Genomic DNA, 18,310 nt, shown 5'->3' with positions numbered 1-18,310 from the left:
ACAGGCCTGCCCCGTTCCAAAGCTCCTTCTCCTCCATCACCAAGGGGCACTGCCCCTCGAGGCATCTTGGGGCTGCTGCCCTTTGTCCTCATCCTGAGCCCCACCCCTCTCAAGCTGTCCTTCCCGTGGACAGAATGAAGCTGCCCGTGGAAAACGTCCATCTCCCTCACCTCTCCCTCCCTCCCTCCCTCCCTCCCTCCAGGTCTGGAGACTCAAAAGCTGACCTCTGGGAATCCTGCCCTGGAGGAGGGGGAATCTGAGCTCCGCACCCTTTCCCCCAGGCTTAGGCTCCTGATGTTTCTGCCTGGTAAAAACTGGCCTGCAGTCGGCCACTCCCACCTGCCCTCGGCAGGGGTCACGGTGCACCCACACCCTCTCCCCTGAGTCCGGCTATTCACAGGCCCTTCCCACCCAGAGGCAGCCCCACCAATCAGTCGGGAAGGGCACGGGGGCTAGGGCGAGAACCCTTCGTCGTCCAGTCCAGCACCCAGGCTTTCCTGCAGGTGAGGAGCAAGCATCCCGTCTCCCTGCTGTGCTGTCATCCACCCACAGCACAGTTGGTAACAGCACAGGCTGTGGTCCTGGTCCCACGTCCTCGTCTTAATCGTAGCCCCAGGCATGCAAAGCGTCTGGCAGATAGGAAGTGCTCACATGGGGTGCCTGTTAGGATTATGGGCTTCCTGGGGACACAAGCCCGTCCTCTATGCTGAGCCCTGTGCTCCTGAGGGAGACAGACTCAGAAGAACAATGACCGCTAACTTGTATCACACAGCCCGTCTGTGCCAGACACAGTTCTAAGTAGGTGCCTGCACTTGACCCTCCGAACAAGCCCCATGAGAGAGCTATTACTGTTAGTCCCTTACAACTGTTGAGGGAACAAAGAGGACAGAGAGGGAAATAACTTGCCCAAGGGCACACAGCAAGGGTAGTCCGACAGGATTCCTGCTAGAAGGAGAGGATGTTTGTGCGGGAAGGGTGACTGCTGAGTCAGGGTGGGGGGTCAGGTGGGAGGCGGTTCACATTTGCATTTGAAGCCTTCATAGTATTGAGCAGAAATCTGTAAGCATTTAGAAATCCCGCAGGTCGGTTTTTAGTGCGTTCACCTACTTCTGTAGCTGTCTGTCTCACGTCCTGCCTCTAGGCGTGGCAGGGTGGGGACAGTCTCCAGGTGGCCTGTGGGTTTACTGAGACGATCCCAGCTGATATTCCCTGACGTCTGTTGTGTAGATCTCCAACCCCCTTTCAAAGCCGGCCAGGGGACAGGTGATGTCCTGAGGGCTTTCTAGACAACAAAGCAAGGGCCAGGTCATCTTGGGGAGAGCAAAGAATCCCCGGCAACATAGCCTGAGGTCAGAGAGCAGACCTGATGGGAAACGGTACTGTAGATCAAATGTAGACATGACCAGTGTGTGGACATCATGTGGAGGCAGGTATCAGCTGAGTCAAAGGAAGAACTTTCTAACTGTGGAAGCAGTCTGCAGGTGGAATGAGAGCAGCAAGGAACAAGTGTCCTTTCCTGGAGTGGCACTGGTGTTTAGCCCAGCTGAGACTTGAGATAGACATTGTAGAAGCAACTGAGCATCACATGGATCCAGGATGAATTGTTCATGAAGGTGCCCTTTGACCTTGGGGTCTTATGGGGTGTGCTATCCACTGTTCATCTGCTGAACGCCTGCAGGCCCCTTCACAATCTTTCATTTATATAATCCTCCTGACAGTTCTGTGGCTTGGAAGGTCTTGGGCCCATTTTATAGCTCAGGAAGTAAGGCACAGACAGATGAAGCCACCTGCCCTCGCCTGGGTCTGTTCCCCACCCCTAGTCTCCCAGCCTCAGCATTTTTGCAGACTCAGTGACAGATATTTCTGAGCGGGGTTTGGGACAGTCGTCCTTGGACATCAGTCCCAGCTCACCCTTGTTTCTTTTTCTCTCTGCATTCTTACTACTGGGACTCAGCTGGCCTCTTGCCTCACCTCTGGGCGGTGGGGAGAAAGTTCTTTTATGAGTAAGCCATTTGGGGAAATGGGTGAGTGGGGGTATCTGGGGCAGGATTGGCACTTGGCAGGATGCCCACAGCTATTAACAAGTGTATTCTGTTTATGCCTTCAACATTACACATTGTTTATATTACAGTTATATCCCTTGGGCACGTGTTTTCTTTCCTTTTCCCCCCAAGGATGATGGATTTAAGAGCTGGGTGGGCACATGCATACCCTGTATCTCCAAAGCTGGGTCTGCCTGGTAACTTTCCACTCCACCCAAGAGCTTCCCTTCCCCTCAAGGTTTGGGGGCAATTCAAGGTCAGGAGATGGGACAGCGGAATTTCCCTGACTCTGAGGATGGCCCAGACCTTCATCCCTGCAGAGAAGTCCCCCAGGGACTCCGTTCCTAGGACCGGAGGGAGCTTGGAACCGACTTCCTATTTGGCAGATAGGGACACCGGGACCAGAGTGCAGGGTCACACAGCAATTACAGATGAGGTCTTTGACTGGAATCCCAAGAGAGGTGATGGAAAGAGCACGGTTTGGGAGGCAGTCTTGAGTTCAAATAGTCCTACTCTATCTAACCCGTGTCACCCTGGGCAAGTCATTTCCCTCTCTGAGCCTCCACTTTCTCGTCTCTAAGATGGGGATAATGATGCTACCTCCTTTGTGGTCAGGCAATGAGGCACAGATAGGGAACTGCGTGAGAAGTCTAAGCCCAACACAAGACAAGGACTCCAGAAGTCTCCCTGAAGGCAAAGGGGTCTGCGCTCCTGAAATTGACGGGGTTGAGGGGGCTGGGGTGGGGAGGAACAGTAGGACCATTAGTCCTGTTCCTCTCAGGTTCCCGTGATAGATCACTGAAGTACTCATCACTGGTTGGCTAGAGAAGCAGTTCTGCATAATGGTCAAGGGCATGCATGGATTTTGGCTTCCCATCTGAGTGGAATCCTGAGCCAGCTCTTTCCGGAGCCACACAGGCTTCCTCCGGCATCCTCAGTCCTCACTCACCTACTCCCATGAGCCCTCGGGGATTCGGAGGATGGTCAGCATGATGGAGGAGGTGGAGGGAAAGGAGAAAGCTGGATCTTCAGAGAAGGAAGCAGGGTGGCAGAGGCACCCTCCAGAGTCACTTCTTGGCGAGCCTCAGAGTCCAACATGGCAGGGAAGGAAACTTTAGCTGAGGACCCACACTGTGTGCGGGGCGCCGTGTGGGAACCCTGTTCCTTCCCCACAGGGACGACTTCTACGCTTTGCCTGAAGCAGCCATAGCCTCTTCTTCCTAGCTTTGTGGAGCCAGGCTAGTAGGGGTTCAAATGCTAACTCCATCACTTCCTGGTTGTGTGGCCTTGGGCAGCTCTCCCAACCTCCCTGAGCCTCCCTGCCTCACTGGCAATGGGTCTGGTAGCAGTTACCTCACCCAGAAGGATCACAGGAGGTCTGGTGAATGTAGGCCAAGTTTCAGTATCTGCATTGCCCCCTGGGAGGTCTGTCTCGCTCATCAGGTCCCACCCCCAGTTCCTTTTTGAGGCCTTGGGGACATTGGGCACTGGGGCTCCCTCCCTGCCCTGCTGTAATCAGTCACCCGCTTTCCTTTTTTAGATGCTGCTTATTGTTCATCTCAAGTTCCGCCAAACTGTGGCCTTTGAGCCACTCAAAACAAGCTGATTGATGATATCCACCACCCGCCCCCCCCCCCCATCCCTCCCTGAAACCAAGTCAGGGCATCACTACACTCCTTTCCCAGAAGGTGGCTTAAGCTGCTTGTACATAATCTAGCTTTTTTCTGGCATATCCAGAGGGAAGCAAGAGACCTTGGCGTGGAGTGAGGCATAAAACAGGAAAGATGCAGCCTTTGGAGTCAGGACCAGATCTGAAAACAGACCCTGCCCTCACAGGCTGGTGGCCCTCATAAGGATGTCCACCTCTCTGGGCCTCGGTTTCCTCCTCTGGAAGCCACCCGGCAGGAGGTGGTGAGGGGTGAATGGACCACATGGCAAGCACGTTCACTGTGCCAGAGCTGGGCTCCCCGCCCCTCAGGGCCAGCAAACATTGCCCAGCGGTGGGGCTCACGAGGAACATTCCCTCAGCTCTAGGAGCCAAGACAGCACGGTTCAAAGAGAGTCTCCTCCTTCTCCAGCATCGCTTTGACCCTGAGAAGCAGGACCAGTGGATCTACTGTTCCACAAAGTCAGGATGGGGCCCTACAGGTTAGTGAGCAGTCAGGCTTCTGGGCTCCACCCAGGCCAGAAGAGTGGCTGCCCTCAAGGCACAGAAGGAGAAAGTTGGCAGACTCAGCCAGCTTATCAGCAGGCAGGTGCCAGGGGCTGCCTGGAGGAGAAGCAGGTGCCGAGGGGCAAGACTGTACCAGCAGTTGGCAGCAACATTTGAAACCTGGACTGTTTTCTTACTCCCGCCATGCTAGGTCATTCTGATAGGCAGGAAGAGAGACAGGGACAGTTTCCATGGGAAGAAACTGGGCTTGAAGAGGTGGATCTTGGGAGAGGTGGATCCTTCAGGGTTCCTACCAGCTCCAAACACTTCAGTGGTCCCCTGAGGAATTTAACCTCCTCAGCACGGCCTTTAAGACCTTATGTGATGCAGCCCCTGACTCCCTCCTCCAGCCTCCCTGCTCCCTTCTGCCCTATATTCCTTATAGTTCCTTAAGTGCATTCCATTCATTCTCACCTCCAGGCCTTTGCCTGTGCTATTCCCCCTGCATCAAACACACTTCCCCATCCCTACCCTCCTTCCAGCCATTTCTGCCTCAGTCTGCAGAGTGGTTCCTCTGAGAAGTGTCCCATGGCCCCAGCCCTCCCTACCACCCACCCCGTGCTGTCCTGGTGTCTGCATCCATCCGTCCCCCTGCTGGTCTCTCAGTTACAGGGCAGGGCAGGGCAGGGCAGGGCAGGGCAGGGACTGCGGTTGCTTGTCAGTGCACGTGTCCCTGCAGCCAATGCAGGCCCTGGCATGGGGCGCATGCTCCATAAATGTCAGATGAAGGAGGAAGTGATGTACTTGAGAAAGAATGAGGGCACATCCCCCACTCCGGGCCCTAACTGTGGGAGCTGGCACCTCTAAGGTCAGAGTCTCCTGGGGCAGTTTATCAAGAAGAGACCCCAGCGCAGGGGCCCGGCAGAGGGTCAGAATGGACCAGGAAATCTTGACTCCACTGAGCACCCGAGGGGGAGCTGGGATGACCTCACCCCCTGGGAACTTGGTGCATCTGAGCCCACTTGAGCAAAGAGGGCTGCCACTTAGGCCTGGAAGGAGCAGGCTTTTCTCCCAACAAGCGGTGTCGCCTGACCTCTGGCCTCCCTCCCCTCCCCTGGCTCCTTGCAGCTGCTGACAGGAGTGTGGGACCTTCCCGGCTGCACTGGGGTGACCGAGTTTTGTTTGCAAAGAAGAGGGGAGGGGAGGAGCAGGGTGGCGGTTTCCCATGTGGGCTGGCCCCCTTCCATCCTGGGCGCTGGCCTCCCAGGCCGCTGAAACAGAGAACAAAGTCCCATTACGCTGGCGTCTGTCTCCTGGGCGCATGTCACTGCCCCATTTGGCAGAGGTGAGGGCAGGCTGGTTGTTTTTTTTTTCTAGCTCACTTTCAAACCCACCAATGGCAAAGGTACTTCCTGTTGCCAAAGACGGATATTCTCATCCTGCCTTGGGTGGAGGAAAGCCTTGCCAAATACCAGCCTTGCCTTTTCCTCTCTAAAGCACACGCTAACACACACACACGCACCATGTTGCTTCCGACAGCCAACAGCGGTGGTTTACATTGTGGACTTGGGCAAATGTCACTGGAACCAGAAACTTCTTGCTGGAGGCACACAGTCTAAGGTTAGAGGTTATGTGCACCCAGGAAGCCTCTGAAATTGAATGCCAAATTGTGTGCATGGAGGGTGGGTATTTTCGGGGGGACAGAGGCCCATATAGCTTTCATCACCCTTAACAAGGGCCATGACCCCTGCTCCCGACGGTCACAAGGGACTGCCTTGGAGAAAGGGGTGGGCTGTGGGAGGAAGGGCCCAAGCCTGGCCCTCGGATGCCACTGCCCAGCTTGGCGGCTTCGATTTCCTCCACTGGAAAATGAAGGTGGTAAAACCAGGGTTGTCCCACAGACTAAATCAAATAAACAGAGGCATGTGCCGGCACGTAACAGGGGCTCGGTAAAGGGCTGCTTGTGAAAGGAGGGGCACAGAATAGACCGCTTTCCCGGTTGGCGATTCCCTTTCCCTGTGGAGCGGAATCTGCTGACAATTTCAGCCAGAATGCCATCTGCTGGAAGCTGCCAATGCTGGAAGCTGTCATCTCGGCGGCCAGAGAAGCTGGAGTGTTGCTTCCTGCTGTCCTCTTGGCGGTAAATGCCATTTTCTCCGGCTCTTTTTAGATCAATGGAGGGGCTGGGCTGGGGTGATGAGCGGGGAACATTCAGGGGGTGGCACAGTGCATATTGGGGACGCTGCTGGGATGGCTTAAAAATGGGCCTCTGCCCTTGGTCACCAAGGGAAGGTGACCCCAGGGTTTTCAAGAGGCCTTTCCTGGCCAGGATCACCACTAGCCCGCCATGGACAAACATGTCCGGATGTTTTCCCCCAGACCCACAACTAGATGTCTCTGGTGTGAGAGGACATCGGAAACCCTTCCTTGTCAAAGGAACGAAGGTGGCTGGAGGGACCAAGTATTTAGTGAACACCTACTGAGTGCCAGGCAATGTCTGATGAATTTACCTCACCAATTCAAAACTCCTCACAGCAGTCCTGCAGGGCAGTAAGGACTCTCACCAGTTTTCTAGGCCTGGTTGGGGAGACCCAGAGAAATTAAGCATGGACCTTACTGTCATCACACAGCTATGAAATGACAAAACAGAATTTAAACCCAGATCTGTCTGCCTGCAAGTCTGTGTTCTTTTTCACTGCCTCTCAAACTGAGATTTAGAAAAAAACTCTGGGAGAGCTGGAGGTGAGGGCTCACCTAGGAGTTGGGTCTGCTGCCTCCCACTGGGAAGGAAATGTTTAGTGATCATCTACTGTGTGCCAGGATTTGTGCCAGGCTCTCTCTGTGCTCTCATGGCCCCTCAGCAGCCCAAGACAGGGGTCTAAGATCACACACCATTCCAGATGAAAACTTGCAGCCCCGGGAAGTGACCTGACTGCCCAGGGACCCAAGGCAAACGAGCAGCAAAGCACAGGCTCGAACTCAGAGCCCAGGAGGGGTGTTCTAAGGCACTGATGCGGGAGGACCACAGAGCCACCACCAGAACTGCTCTTCTGTCCCCCTGTCTCACCAAAGGACTCATGCAAGGCTGGGGGGTTGCAACATTTAATCAGAATAGAGTCCCGCCCTCCCTAACCATCCACAGCCACTCAGTGCTCACCCCACACCCAAATCTCTGGCCCATGCGTTTAAAGTCCAGGCATTGCTTCCTTGATGAAACGCTGGAAAGACCCTCCCCTCTGACCTTGGTGGGGCTGGAGCAGCCTTTAGTCAACTGTGAGGCTGGGCCAGGACTGTTTCCTGCTCCCTCCTACGCCCGGGATGGGCTGCTGCAGAGGTCTCCTGGGCTCCTACTTCACAAGACTCCCTCTGCCCTGCCTTGTCCTTAGAGTCCCCAGGTCTGATTCCTGGCCAGAAGAAGAGGGGGCTCACTGGCCATAGGTGGCCCCCCTCACAAGCCAGCGGGTACTCATCCTTCCATGGAAGGAAGGGGGCATGGGGCCTCATCCTGGCAGAAGGTTTTCTCGCCAGTTACAGCGTGCCCATTTGAATCTGGCCCTGGCAGCTAGGAACCTCTGTGCCCACAGACTCAGCCATTTGGGGGAACAGCTGAAATGATCCCCAGGAGGGGAACGGTGGGGGACATTTTGGCCCTCGATGGAATATTCTGCAGCAATGAAACACAAGCACTGTGAATGCTCAAGAGCCATGGGTGGGGGGGGAGGAATGCTTTTTATGTAATGCTGAGTTAGAAAAGAGAAGGCAGGAAGCAAAACTGGCTGGGGGCTCTGATTGCAACGAACTTGGAAAAGGTGCTCAGTACTTCCGCACCGCTTATGGAAGAAAGCTGGGACAGGAGGAAGGAACACTGGTTTGGAGTCAGACATTGCTGGGTTTACGTCTCAACACTGCTTCTTGCAGCCAAGGAAAGTGTCTCCACTGCCTGGAGCTTTGTTTTTCACCTCAACAACTGTGCAGGTGAAGATTCATTTGGATAATTAGCCACAACCCCAAATGGAGAACATCTGGCCCAGGCCACAGCACACAGCGAGGGCACAGCCAATGGTCCTTACGTGGATAGGGGCCGGGCAGGGCCGATGAAAAATGCCGTGGGAGTTAGGGTGTGAAGGCAGGGAGAAGGGAGGGATTTTTCTCATCCTTGCCAAACTTTCCATAATGTGGCTGTGGTGTTTACTGCAGTAATTTAAGCGATAAACTTCAGTTTTTCTGTCGACCTCTCTGAACTAGGATGTTCTGCAGGGCCCCTGGGGTCCATCCACACTGACATTTTTTCTCTTTCTTGGAGAAGCCACTTTCCCCGAGCCAAGCTAAAAGCAGACGTTAGTGTACAATTTGGAGATTGCTTATTACTGTTCTTTAACCTTAAGCATTTTCTATTTGCATAAATAACACATCCTCTTCAGACACTTTTTCAGTCTGGTCTTTTTGCCTCACGTCAGGGCGCTGGCCTCTGAGGGGGTAGAAACTGTGTTTATCCCTCACTCCCCGAAGGAAGCTGGATCATTTAATCAAGCCTAAACGAGTCTGTAAACTCCGCTGGTCACTTGGCTAGATTTTTGTCCTAACATATAGTTGGTTTTACAGGAAACTTCCCCTTGTGTGTCTCCCCAGCCAGCGTTCATTTCAGCCGCCAGGCCACTCTGACTGATTATCTGTGTAAGGATTCCCAAGCTGTTTTGCAAAGAAACTCTCGGATTGAGAGACAAGGCTGGGAAAACAACAGCGATGGCAGGGGAGAGAAAAATAATCACATAACAGTGGCTTGTGGTCTTTGGTGCTCAGAAGGGCTTTAGATCTGTGGTCCTATTTAATGTTTCCTGGAGTGTTTGCCAGCTGTGGGGACCTTGGGGAGAATTCGGCCTGTGGGCACTGGAGGAAGCTGCAACCCAGAGAAGCTGAGCGGCTCGCACAAGGCTACGGCATGCATGGGGATGCAGGCTTTGTGGTCCCTGAACTGCCTCTCCTGACGGTTTACACCTGGTACTTCCCTTTCTTAGCTCATTTTTGTCTTCCAAAAAGCTCTCCAGTGGGCCCTTGCTCTTATCCTTGTGGTTCTGGAGATGACCCACAGTCTGGCTCTGGGTTCACCCTCCTCACTGCCTTGGGGGCCCCTCCCTGGCAGGCCGTGCTGGCCTGCTCTGCCGAAAGCCCTGCGTGGCTCCCTTTCCTTCAGGTCTCCCTTTCCTTCATGTCTCATTCAAGGTTACGGAGGAACTCCTATCAATCAAGGAAGTTTGGGCTGCAAATATGAGAAACCAAGCCAACCCGGCTTATAAGCAAAAGAGGGCTCTCCTTATCCTCCTCGGGTGGAAGTAACCGTGACATTGTGTCCTTTATCAGAGGTGGCCTGCCCAAACCCCTACTGAACTTCAACTTGGCAGGCCCCTCTCCCTCTTTGGGCCCATTTCCCCACCCGTAAAATGGGCTTCTCAGAGATGATTTCTGAGGTCTGCTCTAGCTCTAACGTAATAGAGGCAACAGTTGGCATTTATCAGGTGCCTGGTAAGTGTCAGGCCTCTGCTGAGCATGGGGGAATCAAAGATGAAATGGAAAAGCCCCCGCCCTCCAGGATCTAGCACTGGTGTCTTCCTCTCCCTCCTTACCACCTCTCCGCCTCCCCTTTAAGTATCCATTATTTGTCTTATTTATTGCATATATTTTATACACCCAAGGCAAGTGTATTGAATGTCTCATTAAAACCTCAAAACTCCGGGGCGCCTGGGTGGCGCAGTCGGTTAAGCGTCCGACTTCAGCCAGGTCACGATCTCGCGGTCAGTGAGTTCGAGCCCCGCATCAGGCTCTGGGCTGATGGCTCGGAGCCTGGAGCCTGTTTCCGATTCTGTGTCTCCCTCTCTCTCTGCCCCTCCCCGGTTCATGCTCTGTCTCTCTCTGTCCCAAAAATAAATAAACGTTGAAAAAAAAAATTTTTTTTTTTAAAAAAACCTCAAAACTCCAAATCTCTAGGACCAGAATCTGACCCCTTCTCACCACCTTTACGGGTCCTCCCCACCTCCCGATGTCAGCCATCATCATCTCTGCCTGGAATAATCCAGTAGCCTTTGTCCTCCCCAGCTTCCTTGCCTGCCCCCTCGAGCAGTCCCCTCTCCACACAACAGCCTAGCAGTCTCACCTCTCTGCTCTAAACCTCCAGTAATGTCCCTCTCCCTCGGAGTAAATTAGTTAAGGAAGAAACAAGCAGCAACCATGGGATCTCCTCCCCACCTGCCACCCCCTCGCGGCTCCAGCTCTGCTCTCATTTGCTTCCACCTCCCCTACTTGCTCACACCATCCCAGCTGGCTTCCTTGCTGTTTCTCAGCCACGCCAGCACATTCCCACCTCGGGGTCTTTGCACTTGTCGTTACCCCTGCCTGGAGCACTCTTCCTGCCTGGAACGAGATACCCTCGTGGCTCACTCCCTTCGCCTCGACTCAGAAGTCACTCATCAAAGAGGCCCTCTGTGGAAGTGCTAATGCTTCGTTCTTCCCGGCTTCTTTGACTACATTTTTCTCTGTAACGCATCCCACCAGGTAGAGTAGGTTTTCCTTGTTGCCTAACTTTGCTTCCCCCCCGCCCCCGGAATACCCATTCCATCAGAGTGGGAGCCTCATCCCCCTTGGTAACTGGTTGTATTTCCAGTGCCTAGCATATACGAGGTGCTCACTGAACATTTGTTAAATGAATGAATGATTTAAGTCCCTTAAGTTTTTTTTTTTTTTTTCTTATGCAGGACCTTGGCTTCATTTCTTATACTTTCTTCTGTGGATCTGTGGCTTCTGTTTGGAGGGGGGCCTCCAGCTTCCCAGCATGGCTGTCTACCTCCGTGACTGGGACGTCCCTCCCCACAGGCTTGGGGAGGGGAGCCACGGCTTGCCTGCCTCATCATCGCCTCTCCCTCTTCATTTTCCCCAGTCCTCACTCCCACTAGGCTCAGCATTAATGAAAGCCCAGCAATGTGCCCAGAGCACAGTGAACCCTGTGGGTGGGTGTGGGACGACTAGTCCCTGCAGTAGATTCTCGTTCCCCGGAAGGCTGTTCTTCTCCCACGTCTACAGACCATTGTGTGCTAGGGGTTGCCTGCAATTTATAAGCACTTGCCATGAAAATTGTACTCAGCTGCTGTTGTGAATGAGAAGCAGAGACTCGTGCAGTAATTACCCACCCCACCATCTCCCAGGCTTCCAGAGCCTCACAGGAACTGCCCCTGGGATGGAGGACAGGTGGGAGTGATGAAGCTCCCACCTCAATACTAAGCCACCTGGGTCTGTGGCCAGCAACCAGCTCCTTTGAAAAGAGACCTTCCCAAGATTCTCCAGGTCCTCTGGGCAAAATTCCCTTAGAGATGAATCTTGAAAGGGGCATGTTCTAGAAAAGCTAACCTTGTTTATAAAGAATGCCTTCATTTTCTGTGGGTAAATGGGAGGGGAAGTCACAGCATCCTGGCTTGGGTTTCCTTTGGAACCTCAGTATTCTGATCATATTATCACACTGTGCCAGGCAGTATTCTAGGAACTTCATCCTCATGACCTTTTAGCAGCTGTGTGGGTTAAACAATGTTCCCATTTTACAGGCATGGAAACAGGCTAAAGAAGTGGCAAGATCTAGTGCATGTCACACAGCCAGTAAGTGCTTAGAGAGCTGGGATTCCAGGCTGCACTCTATATTGCCTTTTATTCTATTGTCAGGGGAATGATCCCAAGACTGCCTTCTTTCTATTGCCTTTTCTGCCTTGCTTTTGAACCAAATTTGCACAGAGAAAATCAGCCAGACCCCCCCTACTCCCCTAAGAACCCAAGGCCCCAGTTGCCTTTGAAAGGACTCTACAGCCCAAAAGTGGCCCTTGGAGGAAGCTTCTAGATTTGGAGATTTGATAGGGACAGAGAAGTCACTTGACCCCAGCCTGGTTGTTGTGACAAATTCATTGGTGTTGGCCCTACTGGGAATGAAACAGCTCTGAAAAGGTTTTCACTACACACACACACACACACACACACACACACACACTAAGCCTCGGTTTGCTCATCTGTGGAGTAGGTATTGTGACATTGTGTGATAGTCATAGGTAGGCTGGCGGTAGCTGGAACCTTCCCAAAGTTTATCAATTACCAGTCTAAAGAAGATAGACTTTAAAATGGCAATGATTATTAAAAGTCGAATTGGGGCCGTGAAAGTTCTGAGAGGCCCTAACCCTGCTGCCTGTCTCTTCCCGCAGACCCGAGCCCGCCGGCACGCCTCCTGGCCACCCGCCCATGCTGTGGCCCAGGGCCGGAACGGCGCCCGGTCCTAGGCGAAGCGCCCCGCTTCCACGCGCAGGCCAAGGGCAAGAACGTGCGACTAGATGGCCACTCGCGGCGGGCCACCCGGCGTAACAGCTTCTGCAACGGTGTCACGTTCACGCAGCGGCCCATCCGACTGTACGAGCAGGTGCGGCTGCGCCTGGTGGCAGTGCGCCCGGGTTGGAGCGGTGCACTGCGCTTTGGCTTCACGGCACACGACCCGTCACTCATGAGCGCCCAGGACATCCCCAAGTACGCCTGCCCCGACCTTGTCACGCGACCTGGCTACTGGGCCAAGGCGCTGCCCGAGAACCTGGCACTGCGTGACACCGTGCTGGCCTACTGGGCAGACCGTCACGGCCGCGTGTTCTACAGCGTCAACGACGGCGAGCCGGTGCTCTTCCACTGTGGCGTGGCCGTGGGCGGCCCGCTCTGGGCGCTCATCGACGTCTATGGCATCACGGATGAGGTGCAGCTCCTCGGTAGGTCACGGTCTGGACCAAACAGTAATTCTGTGTGCATGGATGTGTATTTCTTTCATACTCACAAACACGAAGGGCTTACTTTGCCAAGCCTTGTTCTAAGCAGTTGCCGCATTTTCACTCTTATTTTTTTTATTTTATTTTTTTTTTTTACCACAACCCACCATCCTCATTTTACAGATGGGAAAACTGAGGCACGGAGAGGTTAAATAACTTGAGTTGCAAAGCCAGGACTGGAACCCACACGGGTTGGGTCCAGAGTCCATGTCCTGGCCCAGGTTCATTCAGACCCCTTCATCAGGTACTTGCGCATTTACTCATTTTTTTTTTTTTTTTTACCCATTCCTTTGCTAATTCCTTCTCTCCCTGTTCATTTGCTCACTCAGTCATTCACTCACTTATGCATGTGTTTGCTCGCTCACTCATGCATTCAGTCATTAACACATCCACTTACTCAGCAGTCAAATTTATGGCCCAGTCCCCGCACATCTACAGTGTCCACTGCCAGGGGCTCAAGGTCCACCGGGGAGGCAGGCAGACAAGACAGGCTAGGCCTGACTCTAACAGAGGAGGCAGCCACTAATGCTGAAATCTGGTGGTGAGAATTCCTGGGCATAGAAACCCTTACCTTGAAACTTTTTTTCTTTTAAAATGATTTAAAAGTCACATAACGTCAAAGTAACCATTTTAAAGTGCACAATTCAGTGGCATTCAGTTGGTAACCATCACCTCTAGTTCCAAAACATTTTCATCACCCCAAAGGAGACCCATATCCTCATTCTCCCCTACCTCCAGCCCCTGGAGACCACTGACCTGCTATTTGTGACCTTAGCTCTTGAGCTCACAGGTTACATGTGAGCCAGCCCAGCCTGGGTTTCTGGGGCAGTAAAGGGAAATCAGTTTGCTCAGAGAATCTGGACGTAGCCCTATGTGTCATTTACTTGCAGGGAATACACAGATCTCAAGTTTGAGTTTTGAGAGACTTATACACCTGCCCATGACCCAAGAAAGTTCCCCTCTTTTGGAAGCAGCCTGTGTTCTGATTTTTTACCACAGATTAGTTGCACTTATTCTGGAACTTCATATAAATGGAATCATACAGTATATATGCATTTCTACCTGGCTTCTTCACCAAAGCACAGTATTTTTGAGAATCATCTATGTTGTTGCCATGTAAATCAGTAGTTTGTTCCTTTTTAAGTGCTGAGTAGTATTCTGTGGTATAGATGTACCCTGGTTGGTATATCTGAATGTCTGGGCTGTTTCTGGGTTTTCTGCCTTGCACCTTGAAGGAACGAACACTCCAGCCCAGGCTCCTTGGCCACCACTGCCACCCATACCACCACTGGGCAAGGAGGGAAAATGCATGCATCCCGGCTGTGCCCTCCTTCCAAAGAAGAAGGAAGGCAGCAGAACTTCTGAGGATAGGGTTGAGGGGTGCCTGGGTGGCTCAGTTGGTTGTGTCCGACCATTGATTTCAGCTCAGGTCATGATCTCATGGTTCGTGAGATGAAGCCCCACATCGGGCTCTGCTGATAGCGAGGAGTCTGCTTGGGATTCTCTCTCTCTCTGCTCTTCACCTGCTTGTGTGTGCATGAGCGCTCTTTCTCTCTCTCAAAATAAATAAATAACCTTAAAGGAAAAAAAAAAAAAAAGAGGAGAGGGTTGGGAGTCACACAGACCTCTGTTTTATACCTGGCTCTCAACTTGCCAGCTGTGTGGGCTTGGCCAAGTGACTGAACCTCTATGTACCTCAGTTTCATCCATAAAATGGGTTCATGGTAGCACCACCTCATGGCATTGTTGGCAGGGTGACACGATATATGAAAGGGATACAGCACAGTGCCTGGCACATAGAAGATACTTAAGAAGTAACATCTAAGAAATCAGAACCTCTGCCCATTTGCATGTAGGAGGAAGCACATGTCTGAATTCCATGCTTAGGCAGACCAGACTATGAATAGCTAACCACCCTGTAAGCTGGGACCTTACTTGGGCATTTTAACCATATTCCCCCACACTCTTTTCCATGGAAGGTTCTGCATTTCACCTCCAGGAGACGTAGATTTCTAAAGCCTCCTAGATCTCCAGTCACTCTTTTTTGGAGTTTTTTATTCCTACAGAGCAGAGAAACAATCACTCCTCATTCACCTGCTCCCTCACATAGCCCATGTGTTGAGGTAACAGCCAAGAAATCGCAGCCACCCCATGACCAATGCAAATGGCTTGGGGTTTTTTGAAAATACAAACTGGAAGCAGCCTTTGGTGACTTAGTGAATCTGAATAAACCTGTGAGGAGTCATGGACTCTTCCCCCATTCGCCTAGCAAACTTTTATTGAGCCCCTCCAATGCCTCAAGCCCCATGGAGGAAAAGGAGAGAGCCCCCCTGGAACACTGGTATAACGTGGCAGATGTGAGTCAGTTTCCTTATCTTCAGGTAGGGCCTGAGATGTGCTGGTTGATAGGAAGCACCTGTAGTACACGTGCCCCAGGACCAGGTTCACAAGTGAGATTCAAAGGAATTCCATCTCTGAGTGATAGGAGTCCAGGTGGGTTTCATGTCTTTATACCTCTATGAGTTACCTTTAAAAATATATATATATATACGTGTGTGAAGAGCTTATGGTGCTTTTACAATCAGAAAGGGAAATAAAGTTCTTTTTCTTTCGGAAGGTTATAGGAGATAATGGGGAAGTTTCTGGCATGTGATCAAGGCTGAATGTTTCCTTCCCAGGGGAAGAGCAAATTGACATTGGGTACATCTGGGTAAAGGGATTATGGGTGATTCCCCCCACCACGACCAAAGTTACCAATGACTCATGATCAGAAAAAAAAGTTATAATGAAAATAAGCTAAGCTTTCATGATTTTTTATGGCTTGAGCTCAGGCAACAGGTACCCTACTGTTGCCAGCATGAGGAAAGGCAACATGAGAACCACAGAAATTCCACCATAAATGGGATCTCCCTCTCCCAATTCTTGGGCGAACTGGGCTTTCTAATGGTGGTGTCTAAGGTAACAAGTAGATAAACACAAGGGAGCCAGTGTTTGTGTAATCCAGAACTCTCTGATTTCCTTTTCCTCACAAGGAATAAGGAGGTGACATAGTTCCTTTAGAGACTGTCAGCTGTAAAACTCCAGAATAGAGATCCCCTCCCCCCTCCCTCACAAGATTGAAAACCAACAAATGAAAGTGTCATTGAGTAAGGTTGTCAAATTGAGCAAATAAAAATACAGGACACCTCATTACATTTGAATTTCAGAACAATAATTTTTTAGTGCAAGTATGTCCTGTGCAATATTTGGGACATACTTAAAAAAGAATGTTTTTCTGAAATGTGAATGTCCCTGGGAATCCTGTATTTTATCTGGCAGCCCTCATCTGAGAAGCATCCTCCCGGTCTTGTGAGGTAGGGGGACCCTTTATTTGCCCTGGAACTTGACCTAAAGTGAAGTCTGAGAAATAAAAACCTTCATAGGCTTCACATAGTTCTCTTACTTGATGGAATTATGTTCCTAGCCCAGCTTCTTCCTGCAAGGATGGGGGGGGGGGGGGGGGGCGGGGAGGGTCCAACTGCAGCAGAGAAAGCTACATCTATGTGACCAGACCCTGGTGTGCCTACTCTCTTGACATTCTCTTTCCTCAAGACAGGGTGATTTAGTCCTTTTAGATAAAGAATTCAGGACTCAGAGAAGGGAAGTGACTTGCCTAAAACAACCAAGCTTGTGAGTGGCAGAGCCAGGATTAGAACCCAGGTGCATCCATCTCTTTGGTTCAGGGGTTCTCAGCTGTGGCTGCACATGGTGATCACCAGGGGCACTCTGAAAACCCCACCTATCAGCGTGCACCAGACGAATTCAATCAGAACCTGTGGGAGTGGCCCCCAGGCATCTAGATTTCTTAAGGCTCTGGTTGTGATCACAAGAGTCCCCTTTGCACTGGTGCCTATCCCTCTTCCCGGCTGGGTGCCAAGCTGAGTTCTTCAGATGTGCCAGTTCAAGGCATGGTGTCATCACTGGACCACGAAAGCCCCTTCTCTTGTTTCTTTTCTGCTTCATGCCCAGCTGCCATTCTATACTCCCGTTCACCCCATCCCCTGCCCAGATAGGCACCACTCTGGTGTTCAGTATAAGCCCTTGGATGTATCTTTAAAAAACACGCATAGTTTCATATGTATATATGGATAGGACTGTACTAAGAATCTTACTCTTTTTTTTTTTCCACTTGCCCCATTTTCAGATTTATCTGTGCTGCTGTGTATCTTTCTGGTCCCTTGTTCCCTAGCAGCTTCCACGCTGATGGACTAGGTGCCACCAGTTACCCCATCCCTCCCCACCCCCAAGCAAACTACACTGCAGTGCCTTCTCCCACAGGGCTGCATTGTGGCCCTAGGGTTTACCAAAATTCCCTGGGGGACAGACCAGGTTGGCCTTGCTAGATCTGGAGCAGTCCCATCCTGAGAACCTGTGATTTCTCTACTCCTCCAAGCCAAAGAGAAGGGGCTGAGTCCAGGCAAGTGACTTTCTGTTGAATTTAGTAGTTCTTAGACCCATGAGAGGAAGGTTTGGCCAGGTTTCCTCCTCCCTCCCCTGGCTCCTCTGAGAAGCTCTTTCCTGGAGCTCTGGAATTAGGCCCCATGCTGTCCTGAGGCAGCTCTGTCCCTCTTTTAGACACCTCAGTAGTGGTCACTGTCACAGCCCCTTTGTCCTTCCTCTGCCCAGTGGTGGAAGGCTGTGGCAGACCAAATAAGCAACATCAGTCTAAAGCCATGGCATTGAAGGCTGTGTTGTCAGAAATCTTAGTTGTAAGTGGCAAAAACCAGTTCAATCTTGCTTAAGGAAAACAAGATGTCTCATGACTGAAAATGCAGGGGAACACCTGCCTGTAAGCCTGGCTTGATGCAGGAACCCAATGAACAGCACCTGAAATACTGACCTGCCTTTATTTCTTACCCTCCTATCATCTTTGTTAGCATCATTCTCAGCTGAGCTCTCCTTTGGGGACCGGACGGGGGGTGGGGGTGGGTCGGACACCAGCAGCTTCAGTACCATGTCCCATCATATTAATAAATCCAGCAGGAGAGCTGCTCTCCCACAAGGTCTAGCTAAAGTTCAAGGTTTAGACTCCTTGCTCTCCATGGCCAGAAGGATGGGATAGAGTGGCCAAATTAAGGCCTCCTTCTCAAGGTAATCTGTGGAAGTGGGAGGTGGGTGTGAGGCAGTTCCCTCAGAAGAAAAGCTGGGTGCTGGAACCAGAAACAACAGCTCTGTATAGGCCTTGTAGGGGAGTAATTTACCCTTGAAAGCCTTGAGCCCCGTCTCCCAGCTTTACCTGGGTGTTA

General features: G+C 51.7%; 1 protein-coding gene across 2 annotated transcripts in view; it reads left to right on the top strand.

Moving 5' to 3' along the window:
- NEURL1B (neuralized E3 ubiquitin protein ligase 1B) overlaps positions 1-18,310 on the top strand; it is a 40,309-nt gene that overhangs the window by 5,885 nt on the left and 16,114 nt on the right. The window contains exons 2-3 of one of the 2 annotated variants that reach the window (XM_045501331.1): positions 4,071-4,190; positions 12,423-12,968. In XM_045501331.1, the coding sequence (XP_045357287.1) occupies positions 4,071-4,190; positions 12,423-12,968 (666 nt within the window). The remainder of the gene's footprint in view (positions 1-4,070; positions 4,191-12,422; positions 12,969-18,310) is intronic. The other variant, XM_045501340.1, reaches the window with a different exon arrangement.

Source organism: Leopardus geoffroyi, chromosome A1 (assembly GCF_018350155.1).
Source record: "Leopardus geoffroyi isolate Oge1 chromosome A1, O.geoffroyi_Oge1_pat1.0, whole genome shotgun sequence".
Taxonomy (NCBI): Eukaryota; Metazoa; Chordata; class Mammalia; order Carnivora; family Felidae; genus Leopardus; species Leopardus geoffroyi.
The sequence above is the reverse complement of the archived record's forward strand: the minus strand, read 5'-3'. Positions and strand labels throughout refer to the sequence as shown.